At 37.5% G+C, this 23,169-nt stretch overlaps 1 protein-coding gene across 2 annotated transcripts in view; it reads left to right on the top strand.

Annotated features, from left to right (window-relative positions):
• The window catches only part of FGD6 (FYVE, RhoGEF and PH domain containing 6), a 75,423-nt gene that overhangs the window by 38,046 nt on the left and 14,208 nt on the right, over positions 1-23,169 (top strand). For both annotated transcript variants that reach the window (XM_075209413.1, XM_075209412.1), the window contains exons 3-8: positions 4,039-4,177; positions 5,776-5,843; positions 5,938-5,968; positions 16,762-16,913; positions 17,148-17,304; positions 18,870-18,957. In XM_075209413.1, the coding sequence (XP_075065514.1) occupies positions 4,039-4,177; positions 5,776-5,843; positions 5,938-5,968; positions 16,762-16,913; positions 17,148-17,304; positions 18,870-18,957 (635 nt within the window). The remainder of the gene's footprint in view (positions 1-4,038; positions 4,178-5,775; positions 5,844-5,937; positions 5,969-16,761; positions 16,914-17,147; positions 17,305-18,869; positions 18,958-23,169) is intronic.

Genomic DNA, 23,169 nt, shown 5'->3' with positions numbered 1-23,169 from the left:
AGCTGTATAATATTTTATGGATGGATGACACAGACGCAATAACTAGTATGCTAGGCGGCCACCTATGCACGGACTGCATAGGCTGCCTGCACCGCATCTTCACTAGACCACCAGGCAGCCCAAAATGGATTTCGGACGGCCTGCCCAGGGGGCACATGCCCCCCTCCTGCCCAGCCCAGCCCTGTGTGTACATAGTATATTCTACATACATTATTATCTGGGGGAGGCTTCCTATTAGGGGAAACTACAGTTAAGGTTGTTTTTTTGTTTTTTTTTTTTTTTTTTTATAAACTAATATATATGTATTGGGTTCTCCTTGCAACTGGCTACCATTCTACTGTGCCACTCCATCATATGGTGTGTACATTGACATGCATGGTAGTAATTCTCAGAAAGCAATAATGAATAATTGATATTTAGTTTCAATGTTTATTTACAATATTGTTTCAGTTCTGTTACAGCTTTGATAACTTATAAATACATGTTCATTATAATTTTGGTAAAAAGTGATTGTTCAAAGAGTATTTCAAATCCACAGTGTCAGTGGCATGATACATATTAATAGATCTTCTACAATGTGCGTTAATGTTAGACTAATGTTTATCATGTATCTAGTGTGTCAACAACTGTAATGTGTGTTGTGGTATTTTGAAGTTAATAGTAAAAATAAAAAGGCATACAAGATAGGAAAATTGAAAGTTTGTTGAGCTGTGTGTTATTGTAGAGTAAGAAGGAGCTTGTGAGATTTGCTCTTTTATAAAAATATATGTTTTAACTTCATGTCTGGACAGTGTCCTGAATTATCAGCAGCTAATTGGTTATGTGCTGAAGACAATAGTTGTTAATAGCAACTGAATGAAGTTAACATTGTGCTTTCTGAAAAATAAAGTGAAGATGCTGATAATAAGGGAAGGTATATATGGAATTAACACAGTAGGCATAGCCTATTCCACTCCCACACAATTAGCTCAAGTAATATAAAAAAAGATCAAAGTACCATTTTTTTATTATTATTTTTTAGCATCAATGATGTTCAAATTGTGCAAAATAAGGGAATCTTTTCCACAAAACAGCTTCTAGACTTGATACACGTGGATGTCTGTTAACCAGTGAACATTGATACCTCAGTCAAGATACACAGTAATAGTCTACCTACTTCACAACAAGGATGAATTATCAGAGAAACACAGAATAATGTTGGTCAAGGAACAATTTTAGCAGGATGCCAAAGATAAAATGTGCCGAAAATGGTACTGGATACACAAGTGATAAGACACAATCCATCTTGTAAAAGAACAGGATTTTGTTCCGGACAGTACCATACAACCCATAAAATAATGGTATAGCAGACATAAAGGTACCGTGCTCTCTGTAAGAGCAAGCAAAGTAACTAGATACACCAGCAACCTATGTTGGTGAAGCAACCATAACAGTCTTGGCTGCAGTGTTTTAGAACATTTTGGAAGCAAAGACTATGAACATGTTCCAAAAGATAAGTGTGCCAAATGTGAAGCTCATGCATAGGAAGGAATTCTGGTAGGTTACAGCAAGATCCAAAAAGATATAGAATTCTGCACTAAGGTATTGTGAGGCCAGGGTCTGAAATGGAATATGGTACTAGAACTAAACTGACTGCCTTTGGTGTTCACCTCTAACAGCCCCTTTTCGCTTAGTGCTCAATATGCCCACCAGTACTCTGCTGCACTCCAGGACTTAAGCTTGTAGTAGTAGTAGTAGTAGTAGTAGTAGTAGTAGTAGTAGTATCTTCTCTGTGAAGTGGGCCCCTTGACACTAATAGCAGGGTAAAGTATATTTGAGAGACAATATGGAAAAAATTAAAGTGTCAGAATCATTGATTGTAGTTTATATGTGTAGAACTCAGAAGAAGGATGCAGTTCAGCAGGTGGTTTCAGGACAGGGGACTAGCAGAGTAGAAGACAGTAAGAAGAGTGACCAGTATCCAAAGCCAAGGTCAGGGCAGGCAGCAAGCCGAAAAGACTGTGTCAAAGAGCAGGATCAAAACCTAGTTATAATACAAAGCAACAGGATGGAACAGCATGGCTGCAGCTATAACCTGCAACTATGCACAGGACTACCAGGTTTAAAAAGGCCTGACCATTGCTTCTGCTATGGTCACCCAGCAACAGAGTTGTGGTTAGTGTGTAATTTCACAGGTTGTTCAGACTAAGCAACAAGCTCGGTCAGAAATACAGCAAAAGAGCAAACTGACATTAAAATCAAAGTAGGGATCCTAATGAATGATATATTTCAGTCAACTCCATCCCACACGGGACCATGGGAGCGCGACCTAGCACCTTACATATCATAAACCTCATGGCCCAAGATCTCAAAATACCCAGAGCTGCTCTTTGAATGCCTTGGTTGTTGAAATGCACTATAAACTCCTGACCAGGTAGCACAAGTGCCCCTCTACACTACATAAATACCACCCTCATATGTCCTCATTGGGCTAGAGATGTAATGATGCTTTTGGCTTTGGTGCATATATGGTGGGAATGTCCAAGAATCACCCCCTTTTGGGGCGAAGTTATTTGGCTCTCTAAGATTATTGTTGGATATGAGGTCCCTGAGGATTCAGGTTTTTGGCTCCTGTCCTTTTCTAATATTCCTTCATCTAAATACAAGAAATCACTCTTAAAACATTTAAATAATGCAGCCAGAGCGGTTGTACCTGCACATTGGAGATCCCGATCCCCACCTTCAGTTAAGGATTGGATTACCAGAGTGGAGTATTACATGTCTATGGATGATATTATTTTTTCTGTAAGTGATAAAAATTATAAATATTCTGATTTCACAGCCACTTGGTTTAGATAGTTGGAGTTTAGGGAAACAGAAGAATTTGAAAACTCTTTTTGTACTACCGCTCTGATAGCCTGAGAGAAACATATATAACGTCAACTCCTTTACCCCCTATATAATATAAATTAAATTGAAAAAATAAATAAATAAAAAAGACATACTCACTTTACCTTTCTACTTTTATCTATATTTTGCTTTGGTCTGAGAGGCTGATTATCCTCTCGATTGTATATATAGGCAATATACCAGATATCCATATGCCCAGTGAGATTATCAGAAGAGGACCCGAAGAGTTTCTCAAATTCTCCCCTCTCTTCCTTACCTCTCTTTCCTCATGTGTTGCCCCTATTCTTTCTTTCTTTCCCCCCGCTCTTGTTTTGTACCCTTCTCTCTGTCATGTTATATGTATGTGGTTTCAACGGGAAAAAAAACAACAAACAAACCTCAAGGTTTCCTCTTTTTGTTATTCATATCAGTGCAAGCATCTTTGGTTAGAATACTATTATACAGATCTTGCATATTTTTTGACATATTACCAATGCATTTTAAGAAACTCTTCACATTTATACTGTTTTATTCGGTGTTTTGCATCTTTGTAAACCCTCTTTCGAATAAATAAAGAATTTATAAAAAAAATAAATAAATTCAAAGTAGGGTATTCAACTATTGAAGAAGAGTGAGGGAGTAGTACCACCTCTTCCTCAGTAAGACACTCCACAAGATGTAACAAGAGCACTAGCCTAATACCTATCCTACATGGTTCCACAATCCAAGCCACAGTTGTGGAAGAAGAAGCAAACACTGTCTATCCACTAGAAGCATACTCTCTGCTGACTAAGAGATGAAAGCTCTCACCATCTCCAGACCTGGGAAATCAGAACCAATATGGAACTTACATTCTATGTAGTTGAAAAGTGTTTTTCTTAGAAACATCAAGTATGCCCTTACTATGACTTTTTCTATTATTTTTTTATTTTATTTTTTTTCTTTATAACTCAACACGATGAGTGTTTTATCTCCTGGAAAAAAAAGTTAGTATGGTCCTTCCAGTTATATATTAGTTTTAGAAAATATGAGGATTGCCTTTCTTTGCTTTGATTATTTACTAAACAATTTATGTTAATTCCTCAATATAGCAATATTAAGTAAAAGAATAAAACCAAATTCGTGCCAGCCACTTGCATTCAATTTTCTGCTTTTTATTGTCATTTCTAGTGAGGTGTCCCAAGACGATCCTGATGATGACTTGGGTAATGTTCAGTCTGATGAAGAGGAAATTATCAATAGCTCAGATGAAGATGACTTCAGCTCAGATTCTAGCAAAGCCGATCTTGATAACTTGGAATACGAATCGGTATGTAGAACTGTGGTACATAATGAATGCTTTTAACTATATCTAGAGCATTACAGACTTGAGTGCTGAGTAGCTGGATCTGTCCAGTTTGATCACCCACATGAATATCTAAATTGGAACTGATCTCTTCGCTCAGTAAAGACTTGAACTTCAGAAAGAGGAACTGAAATGTTATATTTGACTTGATTATTCATCAAATGTTAAACACACCAGAAAGCCACTTAATAGTGACCTTATAGAACCACCTAATAGTGGTTAAAAGTGTCTGTTTAAGGTTAGGATAAAAGATATCTAAAATAGATAACGTCATGTTAATGTCAGTTTCTCCAATGACTTCATCAGGATGTGTCAAATTAAATGGAGAATTCCATATTGTATCCGGAAAGTGTCAAGTAGGAGGAGTGACAAGTTTGTATAGGGTGTAGCCTGTTCTCAAACGACCATTTCCGCAAACTGATGGTTGACGCCCACTGTCCAGGCAGACGGCACCTATCACTATATTGATTCAGTTATTTGCGCAAATAATAGTTATGATTCCACAAACCGCCACACTTACCTGCCAACTTCCTAAAATTTCTTTTCATACAATTAAAGTGATATTTGTTTTTAATTATTCATAACTGTAATTATTTGAGTGTTTTTTTTTGTTATGTTTAGATTATGTGCAGGAATATAACATAATCTGAAAAAATCAAAACAATCCAATTGAGATATCCACATGTATTTCAATGGAATAACAAACTATAACACAGCTGACAGCTGTTATATCCGTCCCTGTGGCCCAGTTCCAGAAAACCCACAACATGATCACACAAAGTCCTCTTCACTTTTGCAACACTTTCGTTCAGAAAAAGGCTTTTTTTTTTTACATGTGGAACTATTAAAGAACAACAAAAAACATTTTCTATTCATGAAAAGAAAAGCAAAGTGTGAGTAATGTTGTCTGATATAGGAGTAAACTTTGAAATGATGAACGTAGAAGTAATGTACTTTCTTGTTGTGTTTTTGTTTTTATTTCTTTTTTTCTGATTGGGTATTTTGTTTAATAATTTATATACAATATTAAAGTAGTAGTGGTACTACCATCTATGGTAGGCTGCTCTTTACTTCATTCATCTAGGGCAAAAGATTTATTTTACAGATGCACCTGGCTTAACACAGCTATCAGACCGACAAGGGGTCTCATGTCTCTGAAGTTTTAGAGAAGCTCACCCTTGCCAATACCAGTAATGGTCACTTCCCAAGGGCTCACACACTGAACACTGTACGGATGGGTGCGGATACAATATGGGATTCTCCATTTAATTTGACACATCCTGATGAAGTCATTGGAGACACGGACATTAACATGATATTATCTATGTTAGACATCTGTTATCCTAACCTTAAACAGGCACTTTTAACATATTTGAAAGTGCAAATGTGCAAAATACAGTGGTTGTTCTGTACTATAGTACACTGGTACTTTTTGTTTAGTTGTGTCCTCTATTTTGTTTTGTTTTTTCGTTACTTATGTGTTGTAGCATTTAAAAACAACACGCAGATGGTTGTACGTTGTAAAGCTGCCTCGATTTTAACATGTGCAATCTTACATTCAGACAACAAGGCCACGACCGAAGTCAAAGGTTTATTACATTGCCAAGGAGATCATGAGCTCAGAGAAAGTGTAAGTTTTCAGACATTTATTGTTTTTAGACAATTATATACTTTCATTATGTCAGTGGTTTTTCAGTTTATTAATTATTTTTTTTATTGAACAGATTTGTGGATGTCCTCAAGCTGTTGCATATTGTAAGTAGGATACTATTTTATTTGCCTAATGTCTTCTACAATATTTTCTTACTACATTTTCTCTTTCAACTTACCTTCCAGTAATTTATTAGCATTATTTTTTCATGTACCTCAAAAGACCAAAGACTACAAATAATCATAACCAGCCCTAAACTACATTCACTTTTATAAATCCCCTAATACCGTTTCCCTGAGAAGTCTATATCCACCTTCCTAACCACCACCACCTTCATTATATGTCCCTCACGCATATACACTATTTGGACAAAAGTATTTGTCCACACCTGTTTATTATTGAATTGAGGTGTTTCAATCAGACCCATTGTCAGAGGTGTATAAAATCAAGCACCTAGCTATGCAGTCTCCATTTGCAAACATTTGTGATACAAAATGTGTCGTTCTGAAGAGCTCAGTGATTTCAAGCGCGGTATTGTGATAGGATGACACCTTTGCAATAAGACGGTTCATGACATTTCATCTCTGCTGGATATTCCACAGTCAGCTGTAAGTGATATTATTAGAAAGTGGAAGCCTTTAGGAACAACAGCAACTCAGCCACAAAGTAGAAGACCACATAAAATCACAGAGTGGAGTCAACGACTGCTAAGGCGCATGGTGCGTAAAAGTCGCCAACGCTTTGCTGATTCCATAGCTGAAAAGTTCTGAACTTCCACTAGCATTAATGTAAGCACAAAAACTGTGCGTCGGGAGCTTAATGTAATGGGTTTCCATGGCCGAACAGCTGCATGCAAGCCTCAAGTCACCAAGACCAATGCCAAGCGTCGGATGGAGTGGTGTGAAGTACACTGACACTGGACTGTGGAGCAGTGGAAACATGTTCTTTGGCGTGACGAATCACGCTTCTCTGTTTGGCAGTCAGATGGGCGAGTCTGGGTTTGGCGGATGCTGTGAGAACGTTATCTGTCTGACTGTACTATGCCAACTGTGAAGTTTGGTGGAGGAGGAATAATGGTATGTTTCTCAGGGTTTGGGTTAGGGCCCTTATCTCCAGTGAAGGGCAACCCTTATGCCATAGCAAGTCACTTTGGACAATGCTATGCTTCCAACTTTGTGGCAACAGTTTGGGGAAGGCCCTTTTCTATTCCAACATGACCGTGCCCCAGTGCACAAAGCAAGGACTACAAAGACATGGTTTGATGAGTTTGGTGTGGAAGAACTTGACTGGCCCGCACAGAACCCTGACCTCAACCCCATCGAACACCTTTGGGATGAACTGGAATGGAGATTGCGAGCCAGGCCTTCTCGACCAACATCAGTGCCTGACCTCATAAATGCTCTACGGAATGAATGGGCACAAATTCCTACAGAAACACTCCAACATCTTGTGAAAAGCCTTCCAAGAAGAGTGGAAGCTGTTAATGCTGCAAAAGGGGGACCAACTCCATATTATAGTATATGTATTTGAATATAATATCATTATAGTCCCTGTTGGTGTAATGGTCAAGTGTCCAAATACTTTTTATCAATATAGTGTATATAATTGGGTAGCCCAGTCAATAACTAGATGCCATTGGCAAAAGTGAGTGGTCTTAATTACAATGCCTCCTATGAAACGAAGTTTAGACATTATATTAAACATGGATAACGTTTATAATTCTCTGAGAATAGTTTTGTTAAAGATGATGTTTTAGTCAACCCTGCTATGAGAGGAGACAGCTGGTGTTGAGTTTGCTGTGTATTACATTAGAAGGAAATCCAGCACTGCTAAGGAAACAGTGATTGTAAACTTAGTAGAGGTCTGTATAAAGCTTTAAATCCCGAACAGCAGCTGCTAAGGTAAAATGCAGCAGCCATTACTTTAATGTTAAACTTAGAGCACTGACCACCTTTACAACTACTGAAATAGTACCTTTGCAGTCTTATGTTATGTTTTGTTTCATTTATATAGATATATATTTTTACACTTGATTATGCAGCATATATATTGTGTGTCATACAGTATGTTATACATGTGTACATGTAAATTGCACCAAAACAAACAAAAAAAACTAGTGATTTATCCAAATGAAAATATAGTTGTTCAGCCATATCTGGGAACAAGGGTATAGGTATTTAATTTTGGGGTAAAATACATACATAAGTGGCTATATGAACAATAAGGCTTATACAAATGGTTGCATGTGAATGGTATTTGAATAGGGCATTTTTAAGCATTGCTCTCCCTTTAAGAATAATAAATACCTACTGGTTTTCTATTCAACAGAACTGTGAAGTCTGCAGTATAGTTTTAGATGTTTTGTGTTTGATTAAGAGGAATATATTCTTGCAGGAAACAAGTACTAATGAGAGGTTAGCCATGAACCTTTCCTGTTTTTCAGGAAACACTGGAGATTTTAGTTTTTCTTCTCCCCCGCTGAAACCACAAACAGAACAAACTTATTTTTAAATCCCCAAGTCACCATTAAAATGAAGGAAAACACAGTAGGAGACATTTTTATGCAAAGTGGTTTGGGGTCTCTTTGTGAGTTGTAGGAGAAGCTAAGTATACAATAACAGTCCCTGCGTTATGTAAGAAGAGACAGATCTTACAGCGTGTTCTAGACCGTGTGCAGCAGAGCATGGGCGAGTATGGGCATGTAAATGAGCATGTTGTACTAATCTACATTTTTAGACGTCTACATTCCTGAGTCACTATATTGTGTGCAGCAAAACTGTAGCCAAAATAATAAATATATATATATATATATATATATATATATATATATATATATATATATATATATATATATATATATATATATATATATATATAAATTTATTTTTTTCACCTTCATATATAGGTATGTAAAATAGCTTGGCTAAGTTTTGACAGATCTCAAAAACTGTATAAAGCCTTGTTAACTAAGCGTGGATATTTTTGCATTGCTTTTCCTGGTGTCCCCTCATTTTAGTTTTTAATTATATGCGTAAGCTGATACTAAGATTCTGTGTAAACATTTTACTGTATTTTATCTATTTATTGGCTAGATATCGCAGCATTGGCTGAAAACTACCCAGATGCCTGATAATTATATCAAAATAAAGAGGGTCATTATTGACTATATTCATAAAAGAGGTCACAAGATGACTGCAGATGGCCCCTATTTCCTGTGGTCATCTTCCAAGTGTACTAACAGTTCTCAAAGATTTGGGAGCGCTCCGACTGCCTGGTCTAAAGGCCGACTCATCTAATTAGGCCATCTATGTGTGCGGCCTATTTGGACATTAATTCTGTCCCTTGGCTATGACTGGTTTTATTTAGTTGGGAAAAAAAGTAGCTTCTATGTATGTGCAGATCTCCAACCTTCAAAAGGGCCACATATTACACTTCATTTCAGTAATGAAAAAAATGCCGCAAAACGACCTCTGGCACCTCAACATCACTCATCCTAAAATGCTTCCGTATGCCGCTAATTGTTCCAAAAGACCACCACATGCCACTCAGACCTCCCAGCTGCAACAAAATGCCTACAAACACAGTTGGACACTTGGCATAAAATGTCTCCACAAGCCCCCAGACACCTACAAGTTCTTTATTTCCACATGTACTGCAAAGCTCCCTCATATCACATAGACCTTTCCACACGCCCCCCACATGAAACTCAGACCTCTCTACTTGCCCCCATATACCCCTAATTTAGAGTCTAAAAATTGCTAATCGCTACAGCCAGCAGAGGTAGAAGAGTGTGCATGTAGTGCAGAATACTGTCCCTCCTCCTCCTCCTTTGATTTGATGTGCTACGTGACCACCTTGCATTTTGCAGAGGAGGTCATGTGATGCTGACGCCATCTACTCCAGTTCAGTCTTATTCTCTGTTTCGCGAATAAGTCAGAGGGGGCACAGAGCTTAGGGGCAACAGGTGTAGGCTAACCAGGCAGCTGCTACCCCTTAAGCCGTCTGTTACCCACCACTGTTTTAAGCAGTGGATAGTTGCAACATTACTGCAACACTCCCAGTTGTGGCTAATAAGGGAAGGTGTGGATGATACAGCTTAGCTTACCACTTACAAGCTGACATTTTTTTTTCTTATTGTTCCACCAAATGAACCAAAATAGCTAATAATAATAAATTGCAAATCATCTTATTATTAATTCAGGCTATGAATTAAATAATGCATACAGCATCTACAGTTTTATGTAATTCTGAAACATATTTTCTTTTGGCATTTTTTCCTCTAACATTCTAGCATTAGGCTGCCGGTAAATAGTAAAAAGAGTTCATGGAGAGAGGGAAACTTCGCCAGGGCTTACAGCGTTGATTCATTATGCAGAGATGACACCACAGTATCTTAATAAATAGACCGCCTAGTCTCCCCAGACTACAATCTCTGCTACTGGTGTGTGATGTTTCCTATAGTTCCCGATGCTCACACTCTTTTTTTAGTGTGTGCTGTGTGTTACCGTCCTCTCAGACTAGATTCCCTATTTGTGGCATGTGCTCAGTGTTGTTGATTTATACTGTTTATATCCTCTGGGATGTGTGCTGTGTGTTGGTTTCCTGGGATTCCTTACTTAACTGTGTGTTTACATTCTCAGTTAGGGTGCTATGACGTGTATTAGATCATGTTGTGTGTTACTGTGTTTTTGCTGTTCAGAGTTTGACGTTCATTTTATTGCTGGCACTTTTGTTTCCGGTATCAAGTTACAAGATCAAATTGAGTGAATTAAGACTACAAATTGAGAGTAGTGGAGTAGTGTAATTATATACAAATGAGGACATCTGCTGCAGCAGATGTCCTCATCATTCACAAACGTATAAGCTGTAAGTGAAATCTTACAGATCTGAGCTCTGTGTGTAGTAAGGCACACTTGAAAAATAAACCTGAAAGGTTTAATTTTAACCAGAAATCTTGTTCTTTTAAATTCTACTGAAATGAAGTGGATCTTATGTTATTATAGACCAGGAGTGCACACTCAGATCTGTGTGAGAGCCAGAACAGGAAATGACGGCATGCTGAAGGGCCGCAAACCATTCACGAAGGGATCCATTATGCGTTGCACAGTGTATGGTTGCTGAGGGTTTTGTCCCTTTCAATTAAGGGATTTTGCAAATGGGTGTTGAAGAGCAATACCTGAAAAGAACCTAAACAAAACCTTATACTTTGTCCTTGCTTTTAACAGAGTCTTCAAAATGTCTTGAAGCCACCCTGCAGTGTAGAGTATAATGTATCTAATGAGCACTCTCACATAGCTCCATGTCATTTTCCTGCTTGTGAATGCTGCAGGCCATGTCACATATGATGTGAATCAAGTAGTTGTCAGAAAGTCTGTGAATATAGGTTCCTTTTGATTACATTATTTGCTGAGTGTTTGTTCTATAATGCTTCAAACCATAATAGACTTTAAGAAAGGGTAGTGAATGGTTAAAATGTGCCTTTATAAGAGGACTTTGAGTCCAACCATATGCTTTTCTCATTTGTTTTAAAGGGATAAAAATATGCTTCAAAATTATGTGCCATATATGCAAATGTAAATGAGAATAAGAGATGTGTGTGAACATTGCACAGAAATCTCCCATATACTGTTGGCCATATATTACACAGAGAAGAAAATGTAATATACAGGTTACCATGAACGGATGGCGCAAAAATATCAACAAGAAAGAAAGCAAAGAACCAAGCTGTTTCTGCACACCACACGTTTTCCTAATTAAACCTGCATAGTTGCACTGCAATGCAGTCTGAATGACTCGCCAAGTGTCATTTAAAGTCTGAGTTATTGCGCATAGATACAATTAAAACAAAGCTGAGCCAAGTTGTATCTATAATTATCAAAAGTAATAAACAGAGTGTAACAGTTTATAGCAGTGTTGGCTAACCTGTGACACTCCAGGTGTTTGTTGTGAAACTACAAGTCCCAGCATACCCTTCCAGCAATAAGCTGCTATATATTAGCAAAGCATGCTGGGACTTGTAGCCAACACTGGTTTATAGGGTCAATAAGGTCAACATTTTAGCATATATCAATGCTATCAACAGCACATAGGGGGGAATTCAATCGGCTTAGTTACTCGTTAAAGTAACGCAGCCCACCCACTATCACCGTTACTACGGTAACAGTGGCCATTATTAACGTTGGTACAGTAATTTCAATGCTGATTTTTGCTCGCTACTCTGAGAGCCACGAGCAGAAATCAGCGTTAAAATTACGGTACTATCGGTAATAGTGCGTGGGGCGTGCTACTTTCACGAGTAACGCAGCCAATCGAAATTCCTCCCATAGTCTTAAATTTGCATGACAATCAAGTATCAATGTATTGTTCCATAGTTTTTGTAAAATACAATCACAACAGTTTAAACTATAATTCCTGTAGCATTCACATCGGTAGGTACAACATTTCTTCACCAGCTGAGCAGTTTTACACTAGAATGTACACTTCACTAAAAAACTTTTCACAGTGATTAATCCTGAGGGGTTGTAAACTTCCAAAACTCAGAAACTAGTGTAATTATACCACATCCTAAAGGGGGAATTCTTTTCACAATGGTGGGGTTACTGGACAGGTTGTGTACCACCAGTTCAGCCAAAAATGTCAGTGTTCCATATCCACATTTAACCTTTATATGTAAAGGATGTGTTGCAATAAAGACATTTAGTAATGCTCTCCAAAATTGCTGGCTATATTTTCTAAAAAGATCCCCTACACCCCTGGTATTTTACTGTGTATAGCTAAAGAGATAATGCCAAAATGACAGGCTATATATCACACAGCCCTCCCCATCCCAGTTGCTGGACATGTATTCCACAGACATTCACCATTCCAATTGCAGGCCGTACATTGCACAGAAATCACCCCCATATAATGCAGAGATATCTCACCCCCTCCCCAAATTGTTAGTCATAAATATTGGATAAAGAATTACCCACAAATTGATTCCTGGACACAGGGACTGTCCATCATTTAGTACTAACAACCAAGTGTTCCAGGTTGACAGCACTGAAATGAGCAGTGAGCAGACCATGACAGTATGGCTTTGTCACACTCCCTCTTACTGAATTTGCTGCTGAGCACAAAACAAGGAGGGTTTGCTGTGGGCTGCTGGGCCAGACTGTTAGTATTCTTTGTTATGTCTGGCAGGCCAGAAGACTTGTTATGGGGAGAGATACTATTGTCCCATTCCATAACAAGGGGTCATGTGTTTTGCACCTGTATTATAGTTCAATGCTAATTGGTGTGTGTGTGTGTGTGTGTGTGTGTGTGTGTGTGTGGTAAAACACAACAAAATAAATATGCTAACATCATAAACTATGTGAATAGCTGCAACTGGTCCTTGGTTTGCAGCAAGAGTCACAGGGTTTAAAGACTTATCCCTAGTAGTGTCCTTGTTTTTTAACAAGGACCAGCTGTCTTAGAATAGTTATATTGTTTTATCTTGTCAGTATCTGTTTCTAATCCAGTGTGCTGTTCAGGTTGACATTTTATTAAAGTCGATTATTTCAGTTTCGGTAGAATTGCATTATCCTTTCCAGTGAATGTCTTGTTGGGTACGGAAGCCTGCAGGACCCTTTTAATTGACTAATGTGACACGAACCTCAATTGTAATGTAATGGTTCTTGCGTAGCCCAAGTTCTAAACATGAACCTTCTTGTAGCTTTGATCGGTGATCATTGTGTGTTGGAAATGTGCAGTGTCATGTATTGAGTGTATGACCAAAAGTTTTGAGAATGACACAAGTATTTCTTTTCACAAAGTTTGCTGCTTCAGTGTTTTTAGACACTTTTTGTCAGATGTTGCTATGGTATACTGAAGTAAAATTACAAGCTTTTCATGAGTTTAAAAGGCTTTTATTGACAATTACATTACGTTTATGCAAAGAGTCAACATTTGCAGTGTTGACCCTTCATTTTGAAGATCTCTGCAATTCACCCTGGCATGCTGTCAATCAACTTCTGGGACACATATTGACTGATGGCCGCTCATGGGTTTTTGTTTGTCCACCCGCCTCCTGAGAATTGACCACAAGTTCTCAATGGGATTAAGTTCTGGGGAGTTTCCTGGCCATGGACCCAAAATTTAGATATTTTGATCCCCAGGCCACTTAGTTATCACTTTTTCCTTATGGCAAGGTGCTCCATCATGTTGGAAAAGGCATTGTTCTACTCCAAACTGTTCTTGCATGGATGGGAGAAGTTGCTCTTGGAGGATATTTTGGTACCATCCTTTATTCATGGCTGTGTTCTTAGGCAATATTGTGAGTGAGCCCACTCCCTTGGCTGAGAAGCAACCCCACACATGAATGGTCTTAGGATGATTTACTGTTGGCATGACACAGGACTGAGGGTAGCGCTCACCTTTCCTTCTCCGGACAAGTGTTTTTCCAGATGCCCCAAACAATCTGAAAGGGGATTCATCAGAGAAAATTACTTTACCCCAGTCCTCAGCAGTCCAATCCCTGTACCTTTTGCAGAATAACAGTTTCTGTCCCTCATGTTTTTCCTGGAGAAAAGTGGCTTCTTTCCTGCCTTCTTGACACCAGGCCATCCTCCAAAAGTCTTTGACTCACTGTGTGTGCAAATGCATTCACACCTGCCTGCGGCCATTCCTGAGCAAGCTCTGCACTGGTGGTGCCCTGATCCCTCAACCTTTGGAGACGGTCCTGTTGCTTGCTGGATGTTCTTGGGCGTCCTGAAGACTTCTTCACAACTATTGAACCTCTCTCCTTGAAGTTCTTGATGATCCAATAAATGGTTGATTTAGGTGCAATCTTACTAACAGCAATATCCTTGCCTGTGAAGCCCTTTTTGTGCAAAGCAATGATGATTGCACATGTTTTTTTGCAGATAACAGAGGAAGAACAATGATTTCAAACGCCACCTTCCTTTTAAAGCTTCCAGTCTGTTATTCTAACTCAATCAGCATGACAGAGTGATCTCCAGGCTTGTCCTCGTCAACACTCACCTGTGTTAACAAGAGAATCACTAACCTGATGTCAGCTGGTCCTTTTGTGACAGGGCTGAAATGCAGTGGAAATGTTGCTTTTGGGATAAAGTTCATTGTCATGGCAAAGAGGGACATTGAAATTAATTGCAATTCATCTGATCACTCTTCATAACGTTCTGGAATATATGCAAATTGTCATCATAAAAACTGAGGCAGCAGACTTTGTGAAAAATAATATGTGTCATTCTCATAACTTTTGTCCATGACTGTAGTAGGACTTGTGTTATCATATATAGTCCTCATGTCAGTTATGTGTAGTGTCCTATGCCTGCATACAGAGTATTTACACACTGTATGTACAGATTCACCTGTATAACAGTATGTGTTTGGGGCAAAGTTATTGTTCCACATTTGCCAAAAGAAAGGAAATTGTATTCATTTCTATAGACATTTCATACATAGTTTTTGAAAGACAAGTTTGTCTTCTGTTAGAGACTGTTGTTACTGTAAGTCAATAGTGTATTGTAAGTCAATAGTTTGTATAAGGAAATAAATCGTCAAACAGTCTTTAATTTTTTAAGTATGTGAACTATTTATTGACATTGTTTTTTATTGGTATTCTATGCTGGATTCTGCCATTACCCCTTTAGGGTTGTGTATATTCAATGTCCACTAAATGTAAGCAAAAGCATGAGCAGTATCCTTCTCACAGACAGACATTGATCTTCAGCAAGCAAAACAAAACAATTTGGAACTGATCTCTAATTTACTTAGCATTATTATAAGTAATGAAAATAACACAGAAATAATAAATAACACCTAAAACAAATCCTAAACATGTACTGTAAAAACAAAAACAAGTTTGATCAAAGAGTCTCCTTAAAATTAAAAGTGTAAACATACATTTAATTTAATGTAATTATGGATAATTTCTAAACCTATTTAAACTCATACCATAAACTCATTGGGTGTAGCTCTATTGTTGTGAAAATTTCTGCGGACTCTTCTTTAAATTTCACTGTCTATTTCCTGTACTAGGATCAAATTGATTTCTCCATGTGAGTCAAGGGAGAACACTTTTATATTAAGGAATGATTAAATTAAGTCTGTTACCTGTGTATTCTCTGGAGGTGATCCACTCCATGTAAAATTATTCTTCTCAGGGAAAGGATCCAGATATATTTTTTGTAATATATTATCTTGTGTGTGTTACTTCTGCAACCATATATAGTTAGTATCAATTTAATTATTGGCAGGCACTTTCCTATAAATACCATTTATCTATTTATTTATTTAAAAAAAGGATTCACCCCATCTGTAACTTGTAATAGACAGTCTTGTGTCTATGCACATTCAGAGTAACCCCTACCTGCATGTAAAATGACAACAGAGGGTAGAAGCAGTTTGATGCTTAGCAGGGGCACCTGTCAATGTCACACTCAGCAAAGTGTAGGCTGCTTGAAGAAAAGGAACATGTCCATAATGTAATGGTACTGCATTTCATGTGCTTTCCATTCATTGCTGTTCATCTGAATAGAATACATTGTGAGAACTGTATTATGCATGCAGAATAAGAGTATTGATACTATACAGATAATCTTTATTACAGCGACAGAGTTTTTCTACTAACATTGTGCAAATCTGGCATCAACCATAACAAAAAGTAGACACTTGCTTTTATTGTGTAGCTTGCAGTAGACAGGTCAATGTTTTACACTAAACTAATTTGTTTTGAAGAATCTTTTAAAACATCCTTGATAAGAAATGTTTGTTTTGCAACTATCTCATGTTGTAACTCACCTATCTATGTATAAAAGTCTACTTTGGCAAGTATAATCTGCTTAATGCTTAGCTTGCACTATAGAGGAAGTGATTTTGTTTAAATCAAGTTTTGTTACACTTACTTTGGCAGGATTTCCGCTATGCTGTGGCGCAGGCCTCCAAACATCTTGGGAAGCCAGTGATTGAGGAGAAGATCCTGAATCAAATCTTGTACTACTTGCCTCAGTTGTATGAACTGAATCGTGATATGCTGAGGGAACTACAGGGGAGGATGTCTCAGTGGTACTGTTCTTCTATTTTATACTCCATACAGACAAATGACAAACATGTTTCCTCCCTATTGCCCATTCAGATCCTGTAATTCCATACTCTTTGTAAATATGTGACTACTTTCTTGTGATTTCTTGAAAGCCGTAAGATCAGAATTTGATGTTTGATGTTCTTCTTCAGGCCTGTGAGATCTCTGGCTACATGATACAAAACTGGTTTTCCATACATTATGTCATTGATTTCTAGGAACGAGCAACAGAAAATTGCTGATATTTTTGTGAAGAAAGGTCCTTACCTCAAGATGTATTCTACATACATTCGAGAATTCGATGGGAATGTGGCATTACTTGACGAGCAGTGCAAGAAGAACCCTGCATTTGCTGGGGTTGTTAAAGATTTTGAGGTAATGGCATGTTAAATACTGAGTTCTATCATTATCTGAGACTGCAAGCTTGCACTCATGGGAATGAGGGTAATATCTGGCATTTTATCCAAAATATATCAATTCCTCTGTATATACAAATATAGATTTGCATTATAAAAATGGACTGAAAAATACCAACATGACCATTAGCAATATCGCAGCTAAACCAATAGATAAAATAATGTGGACTTACCTAGCAGATTTCTGTTGCATTTTCCCCATTGGTCTGAGTGCTTGTGGCCCCATCCATTCTTTTCTGACATTCTACCTCACTGTTTTATTTAGAACTAAAGAACATTTGACATCATATCATAAGCACTTTAAGGATGATTTATGTAACCAGTTCTGTGTAATTGTAAGTTAACACTCCGTCCCTTTTATAATTTTATAGTTTATTAGAGCTGTGTCCACACTATTTTATCATTCTGTAACCCTTCATCATTGCTAATACCGGCATTTATACAGGTAAGATAGTGTTGATTAACCCTCCACCTTTTCCCCCTGTTTGAGATTATCCCTTATTATTAGTAATTGAGGGAGAGGCAACACACACACTATATTTTTTATTTCAGTACCTGTGTATATTTAAAAAATATTGTTTTAATTAAAGCAATATGTATTCTATTATCTGTCCTATAAACTATAGATGCATCAAATTCATATTTTATGATCTGACTGAATACTGAGCCCTTTTATAAAATATTTGCCCAAGTACCACACTTAAAGAGCAAATACAGTCTAAACAAACTAAAATTAAACTTTCCATCCTCCTCTCTACCGTTCTGATGAGTTCGGCTATGTGTTCCTCTCTCCTACTACCACTTGCCTATTTCAAATAAGCAGCAGTGTTGCTGATACCCCTCCTCCTTGCTGGACTTCCCATTCATAAAGAGTTTATAAGGGAGGGGCCCCCAAATAGCATCCAGTATTATAGTATAGGCTGTTGGAGATGCCCTTCAATGCATATTAATGTTAAGGTGGAGTGGTCTAAATGATAGTTATATCTGTAATTTAACTTGTGTGTCCTGTGTACTAAAATTACAGGTACCAAATGCTAAGAACTAATCCCATTGTGCCAAAATTTGGTGCATCTATTGTATGAAACTTTAAACTTTATTCAGAACTAAAACAGGGCAGTTAATTTCTATTCTCTGAAATGTCAGCTGGTGAAAACTGTATGAAAATTTATGCAGTGAAACAAGACATAATTGTACCATGAGCATGTAAATAAAATGTTTTGGAACGATTATAAACAAAGCAATTAAACCATTTCAGCTATTGCTGCCATATTTAAATGTATTTTATCCTTATTTGTTTTTTGACACTAATAACTTGTAATTGTTTTGCATATTTTGTTTTTGTGGGCTACAACTACAGTAGTGTCATGTACATACATCATTTTCCTGTTAGTTGCAATTATAAAACTGATCTAAATACTACAAGAAACGTCTATAGATCTTTTGTATACTCCTGGTGTAATAAATAAGTTACAAAGGAATGGGCACTAAAAAAATGTATAAACACACTAAATTCTTCTCTTTCAGACGAGTGCACGTTGTGCTAATTTAGCTCTGAAGCATTATTTACTCAAACCGGTTCAAAGGATTCCACAGTACAGATTACTTTTAACAGGTACACATATTAGCTTTATAGTGTGTTAACAGCTTTATAATAAATCTTACAAGTTTCTAGATACATTCTAAAGAATTCCGTATACGAAGTAGGTTATATATTTTAAATTAAAATACTGAATTATATGCTAATAACACTGCAAGATTCATAATACCGCTGTGACGTTTTAGTCACATCTCAACATTCCACCCTTTGATTATTTAAAATCGGTAACCTTAAAGAGAAAGCCATGAAATATTTCAAGTAATATTCACTAGTTGATAAATCAAATTAATTGCCGTTTGTTATTTTTTTGTTAACTCTGTGCTATGGTGAAAAAGCAAACACATGCTAAACCTGCCTGCTGGTGTGACGCAGGATCAGTCTGTTCTTCACCAAGTGAAATGAGTCTGCTCTGCATATGTGGGTGGGCGGTTGGAGGAATTTTTTTTTTTTTGGAGAGGGGTTCCATAGTTACAGAGAGTGGATAAATGACTAAAGGGGAGAAAAAATGCATACTGGACTTATAAATGGCTGCAGGGTTGGATAATATTACAGGGGGTATAAATGGTTACAGACAGGGGATATGCAATTACTGGGTGGAACATATATTTACAACGGGGATATAAATAATTTACAGGGGGTATAGTGTTAAAGGGTAGTGAATTCTGACAGGGCAGAGGAATGCTACAGGGTGAAGAATGATGAAAGACTGGTGATTGGTAAAGGGGGGAAAAAAAGGGGTTAAAAGATGGAAGAGGGTGATAGGAAAGAGCTTGGAGCAGGGAGAGAATGATGATGACATCATGGAAATGATAATTATGGGGGGAAAGAGAATTGTGATAGGGCAAAGAGTGTGATGAGAGTGGGGATTAAAAGCACAGATTAATGATTTTGTCCCTGTATGAAAATCATACAGGGACAAAAAGGATAGTATAAAGAAATACTACATGAGATATATAAATATATATATATATTAAAATACAAAATAGATACAGAATGGCGCTAATGACCACAACGTAACCACCAATATAATAAATTACTGGTAAAAATGATGTACCAAATGAACAGATCAGTCCCGGAAATAACACATAGCTCAGTTAAGAGCGGCAGCCTCAAATGACTTGTATCCAGATGGTTGGTCCGGATGGATGTAGTAACTGCGAATAGATAAACAAGTAGGGCGCCCCAATGTGTGATATTGAAAGTAAATTGGGAAGATGTAATAAACTGCGTACCGTAAGGATGAAGTCAGAGGTCATATGGTAGAATAGGAGTTTCTTTTCAGAGGTAGTACCTCCCACTCTCCAACAATGGCGACAATGCAAATCAGATATTCAGGTTAGGCAAACACTAAAAAGTGTACTCAGGACTAGCAATTCCTCAGTCAGAAATCATCCAAGGCGGTATTGTATGAGATAGAATGTAGTACAAATAATGATGCCAATAAAGGAGTATCTACTTGCTCCTGAGGAAGTCCCATTGCATTGGGACGAAACGCGTTCAGCTGTGGTCCTTATTGGCATCATTATTTGTACTACATTCTATCTCATACAATACCGCCTTGGATGATTTCTGACTGAGGAATTGCTGGTCCTGAGTACACTTTTTAGTGTTTGCCTAACCCGAGTATCTGATTTGCATTGTCGCCATTGTTGGAGAGTGGGAGGTACTACCTCTGAAGAGGAACTCCTATTCTACCATATGACCTCTGACTTCATCCTTACGGTACGCTGTTTATTACATCTTCCCAATCTACTTTCAATATCACACATTGGGGCGCCCTACTTGTTTATCTATTTGCAAATATATATATATATATAATGTGTGTGTATGACCGGTGTATGAGTATTTGATTATTATTTTTCTAATTATTTAAATGATTTTCCATACAGTTGTTGATACATGTATTATTGAGAGCTTTAGCCTATTTTAAATGAAGAACACGTGTGTGTGTGTGTGTGTGTGTGTGTGTGTATATATATATATATATATATCTATAATATAAATGTCTAGTGGCGTGTGACAGTTGGGAGTGGTTGGTGGTTGCCAGGGGTGACAGTGGGGAGTTTTTAACACCTTAAGTAGCTTGATTTGACTAGAATGCATGAGTATCATGCACGGGTTAACTGACCTACTAAATTCTTAGTGTGTGTGGAAAAAAAACCTCAAAAAGGGCTGAAATTTGGTATACTGACATTATTGACGAGTTGAGGGGTCAAACTCATTTTCGTGAGGTAATTTTACCTCATGAACACACATGTGTACAATGGCGGATCCAGGGGGGTGCGATCGGGGCAATCGCCTCCCCCTAGCAGGGGTTTGCTGCCAAAGGCTGCACAGTATGTGCAGGTCCGTTTGGCAGTGACAGTGTGCTGCCCGGCTGCTCTGATTGTGTTTTAAACACAATCAGAGCAGCCGGGCAGCATACTGTCACTGCCGAGCGGACCTGCACATACTGTGCAGCCTCAGAAGTCGGAAAGGGTGCGGGGCCTAAAAATCGCCCCACCCTAACATCTCCCTGGGGAACAAACATTTTCTAGATCCGCCCCTGCATGTGTAGCGGTGTGTGTGTGTGTGTGTGTGTGTGTGTCTGTGGAAAAAACTATTTTCTCAGAAAGGGCTCATCCGAATGACCTGAAATTTGGTATACTGACATTATTTGACAAAAAAATGCATGAGTATCATATCATATATCTGTGTGTATATATATATATATATATATATATATATATATATATATATATATATATATATATATATATATATTACACACACAAGTTAACCCGTGCATGATACTCATGCATTCTAGTCAAATCAAGCTACTTAAGGTGTTAAAAAGGTTCTTGTCATGCATTTGGGCCATAGCCCAGGCCTCAACCACCAACCACTCCCCACTGTCACCCCCGGCAACCACCAACCACTCCCAACTGTCACTTCTCCTTCAAGAAATATATATATGTATTTTTTTTAAAATCTTTATAAACACTTTTAACAATTAACAAATTAAAAACATCTTAGTATACCAAATTTCAGGCCTTTCTGAATTTTTTTTTTCCACACACACTAAGAATTTAGTAGGTCAGTGTATAACTCCGCCCAGCAGGTGGCGCTGCAGCTTGGTTTTATTTTTTCCACACACAGACAGACTAACACACGCCACTAGACATTTATATTATAGATATGCATTTTTCATAGGGTCTTTGTCATGAATATGGAATACTCTGGCCACTGGTCAGCCACTATCACTTATATAGTAAATAAAGGATTAAGCATCCTTTTATGTATTCATTTGTCCTTTTTGTGATACCTTTGAGGCATGTGTTTTAATACTGCCTGTTTAATTGTACATTAGTTTATTTAGCTTTCTTTTGAAATATTTAAACCAGTGCTGAACATCAAAGTGCGAGGATTCATGGGGTGGGAGCCTCGCAGCTGGCTCTAAACTCTGTAGCTTTTCTCCTCTTTGAGTATCAAATGTATGTGTTAACCTCTGTGCCACATCAAAGCAGGCAAGCTCAGGAAAGACATGCTCTTTGCATTAATGAAAGTCTCCCCTCCTTGACATTTTTAAGTGATGATAGATTTATTATCTCTTTTACTGCATATTCCTTCGTACTTCCTCTACAGAGAGGTGACTGTGCAGGGACATCCATACAACCTCTTGTACTTTTGAAATGTTTTAGAAAGATTTCACTATTTGTTAGGGAGTTTTATATATATTTATATTTATATATATATATTTATATATATATATATATATATATATATATATATATATATATATATATATATATACACACACATATTTACACAGTAGGCATTCCCTGTGCTTAAGCTGATATTGAAGCATACTTTGTTCCAAAATCTCATGCCGGCAATATGTAGCAAAGGTCATTTCAAACCACACAAAAGTGCCAGAATTAAAAAGGCTGTGGGTTTTATGGGACAGAAGTACATTCATTGTAAGTGAGGTGGAATATGACATGAATATATTTTAAGCTTGCTATAATCTTAATCAAATTGCATCTGTTTGTTGATGAACATTTTAAAAGCATGTGCGGAACTCATAGCTTTTTATAGCCAAATGTGGATGTACTCTGATTTTCTTTAGTTTTGCTTTGATGATCTGTTTGTTTGATTTTGCACATTTTGTTTAATAAACAATATTATATTCCATTCCCTGGCAGATAGGGTAGGAAGGTCTCTGCTCCCAGGCAAGCGCCTTTCAAG

The sequence above is a fragment of the Mixophyes fleayi genome, chromosome 4 (genome assembly GCF_038048845.1).
Source record: "Mixophyes fleayi isolate aMixFle1 chromosome 4, aMixFle1.hap1, whole genome shotgun sequence".
NCBI classification, from domain to species: domain Eukaryota; kingdom Metazoa; phylum Chordata; class Amphibia; order Anura; family Limnodynastidae; genus Mixophyes; species Mixophyes fleayi.
Note: the sequence above shows the minus strand (reverse complement) of the source record. Positions and strands in the feature narration are given on the sequence as shown.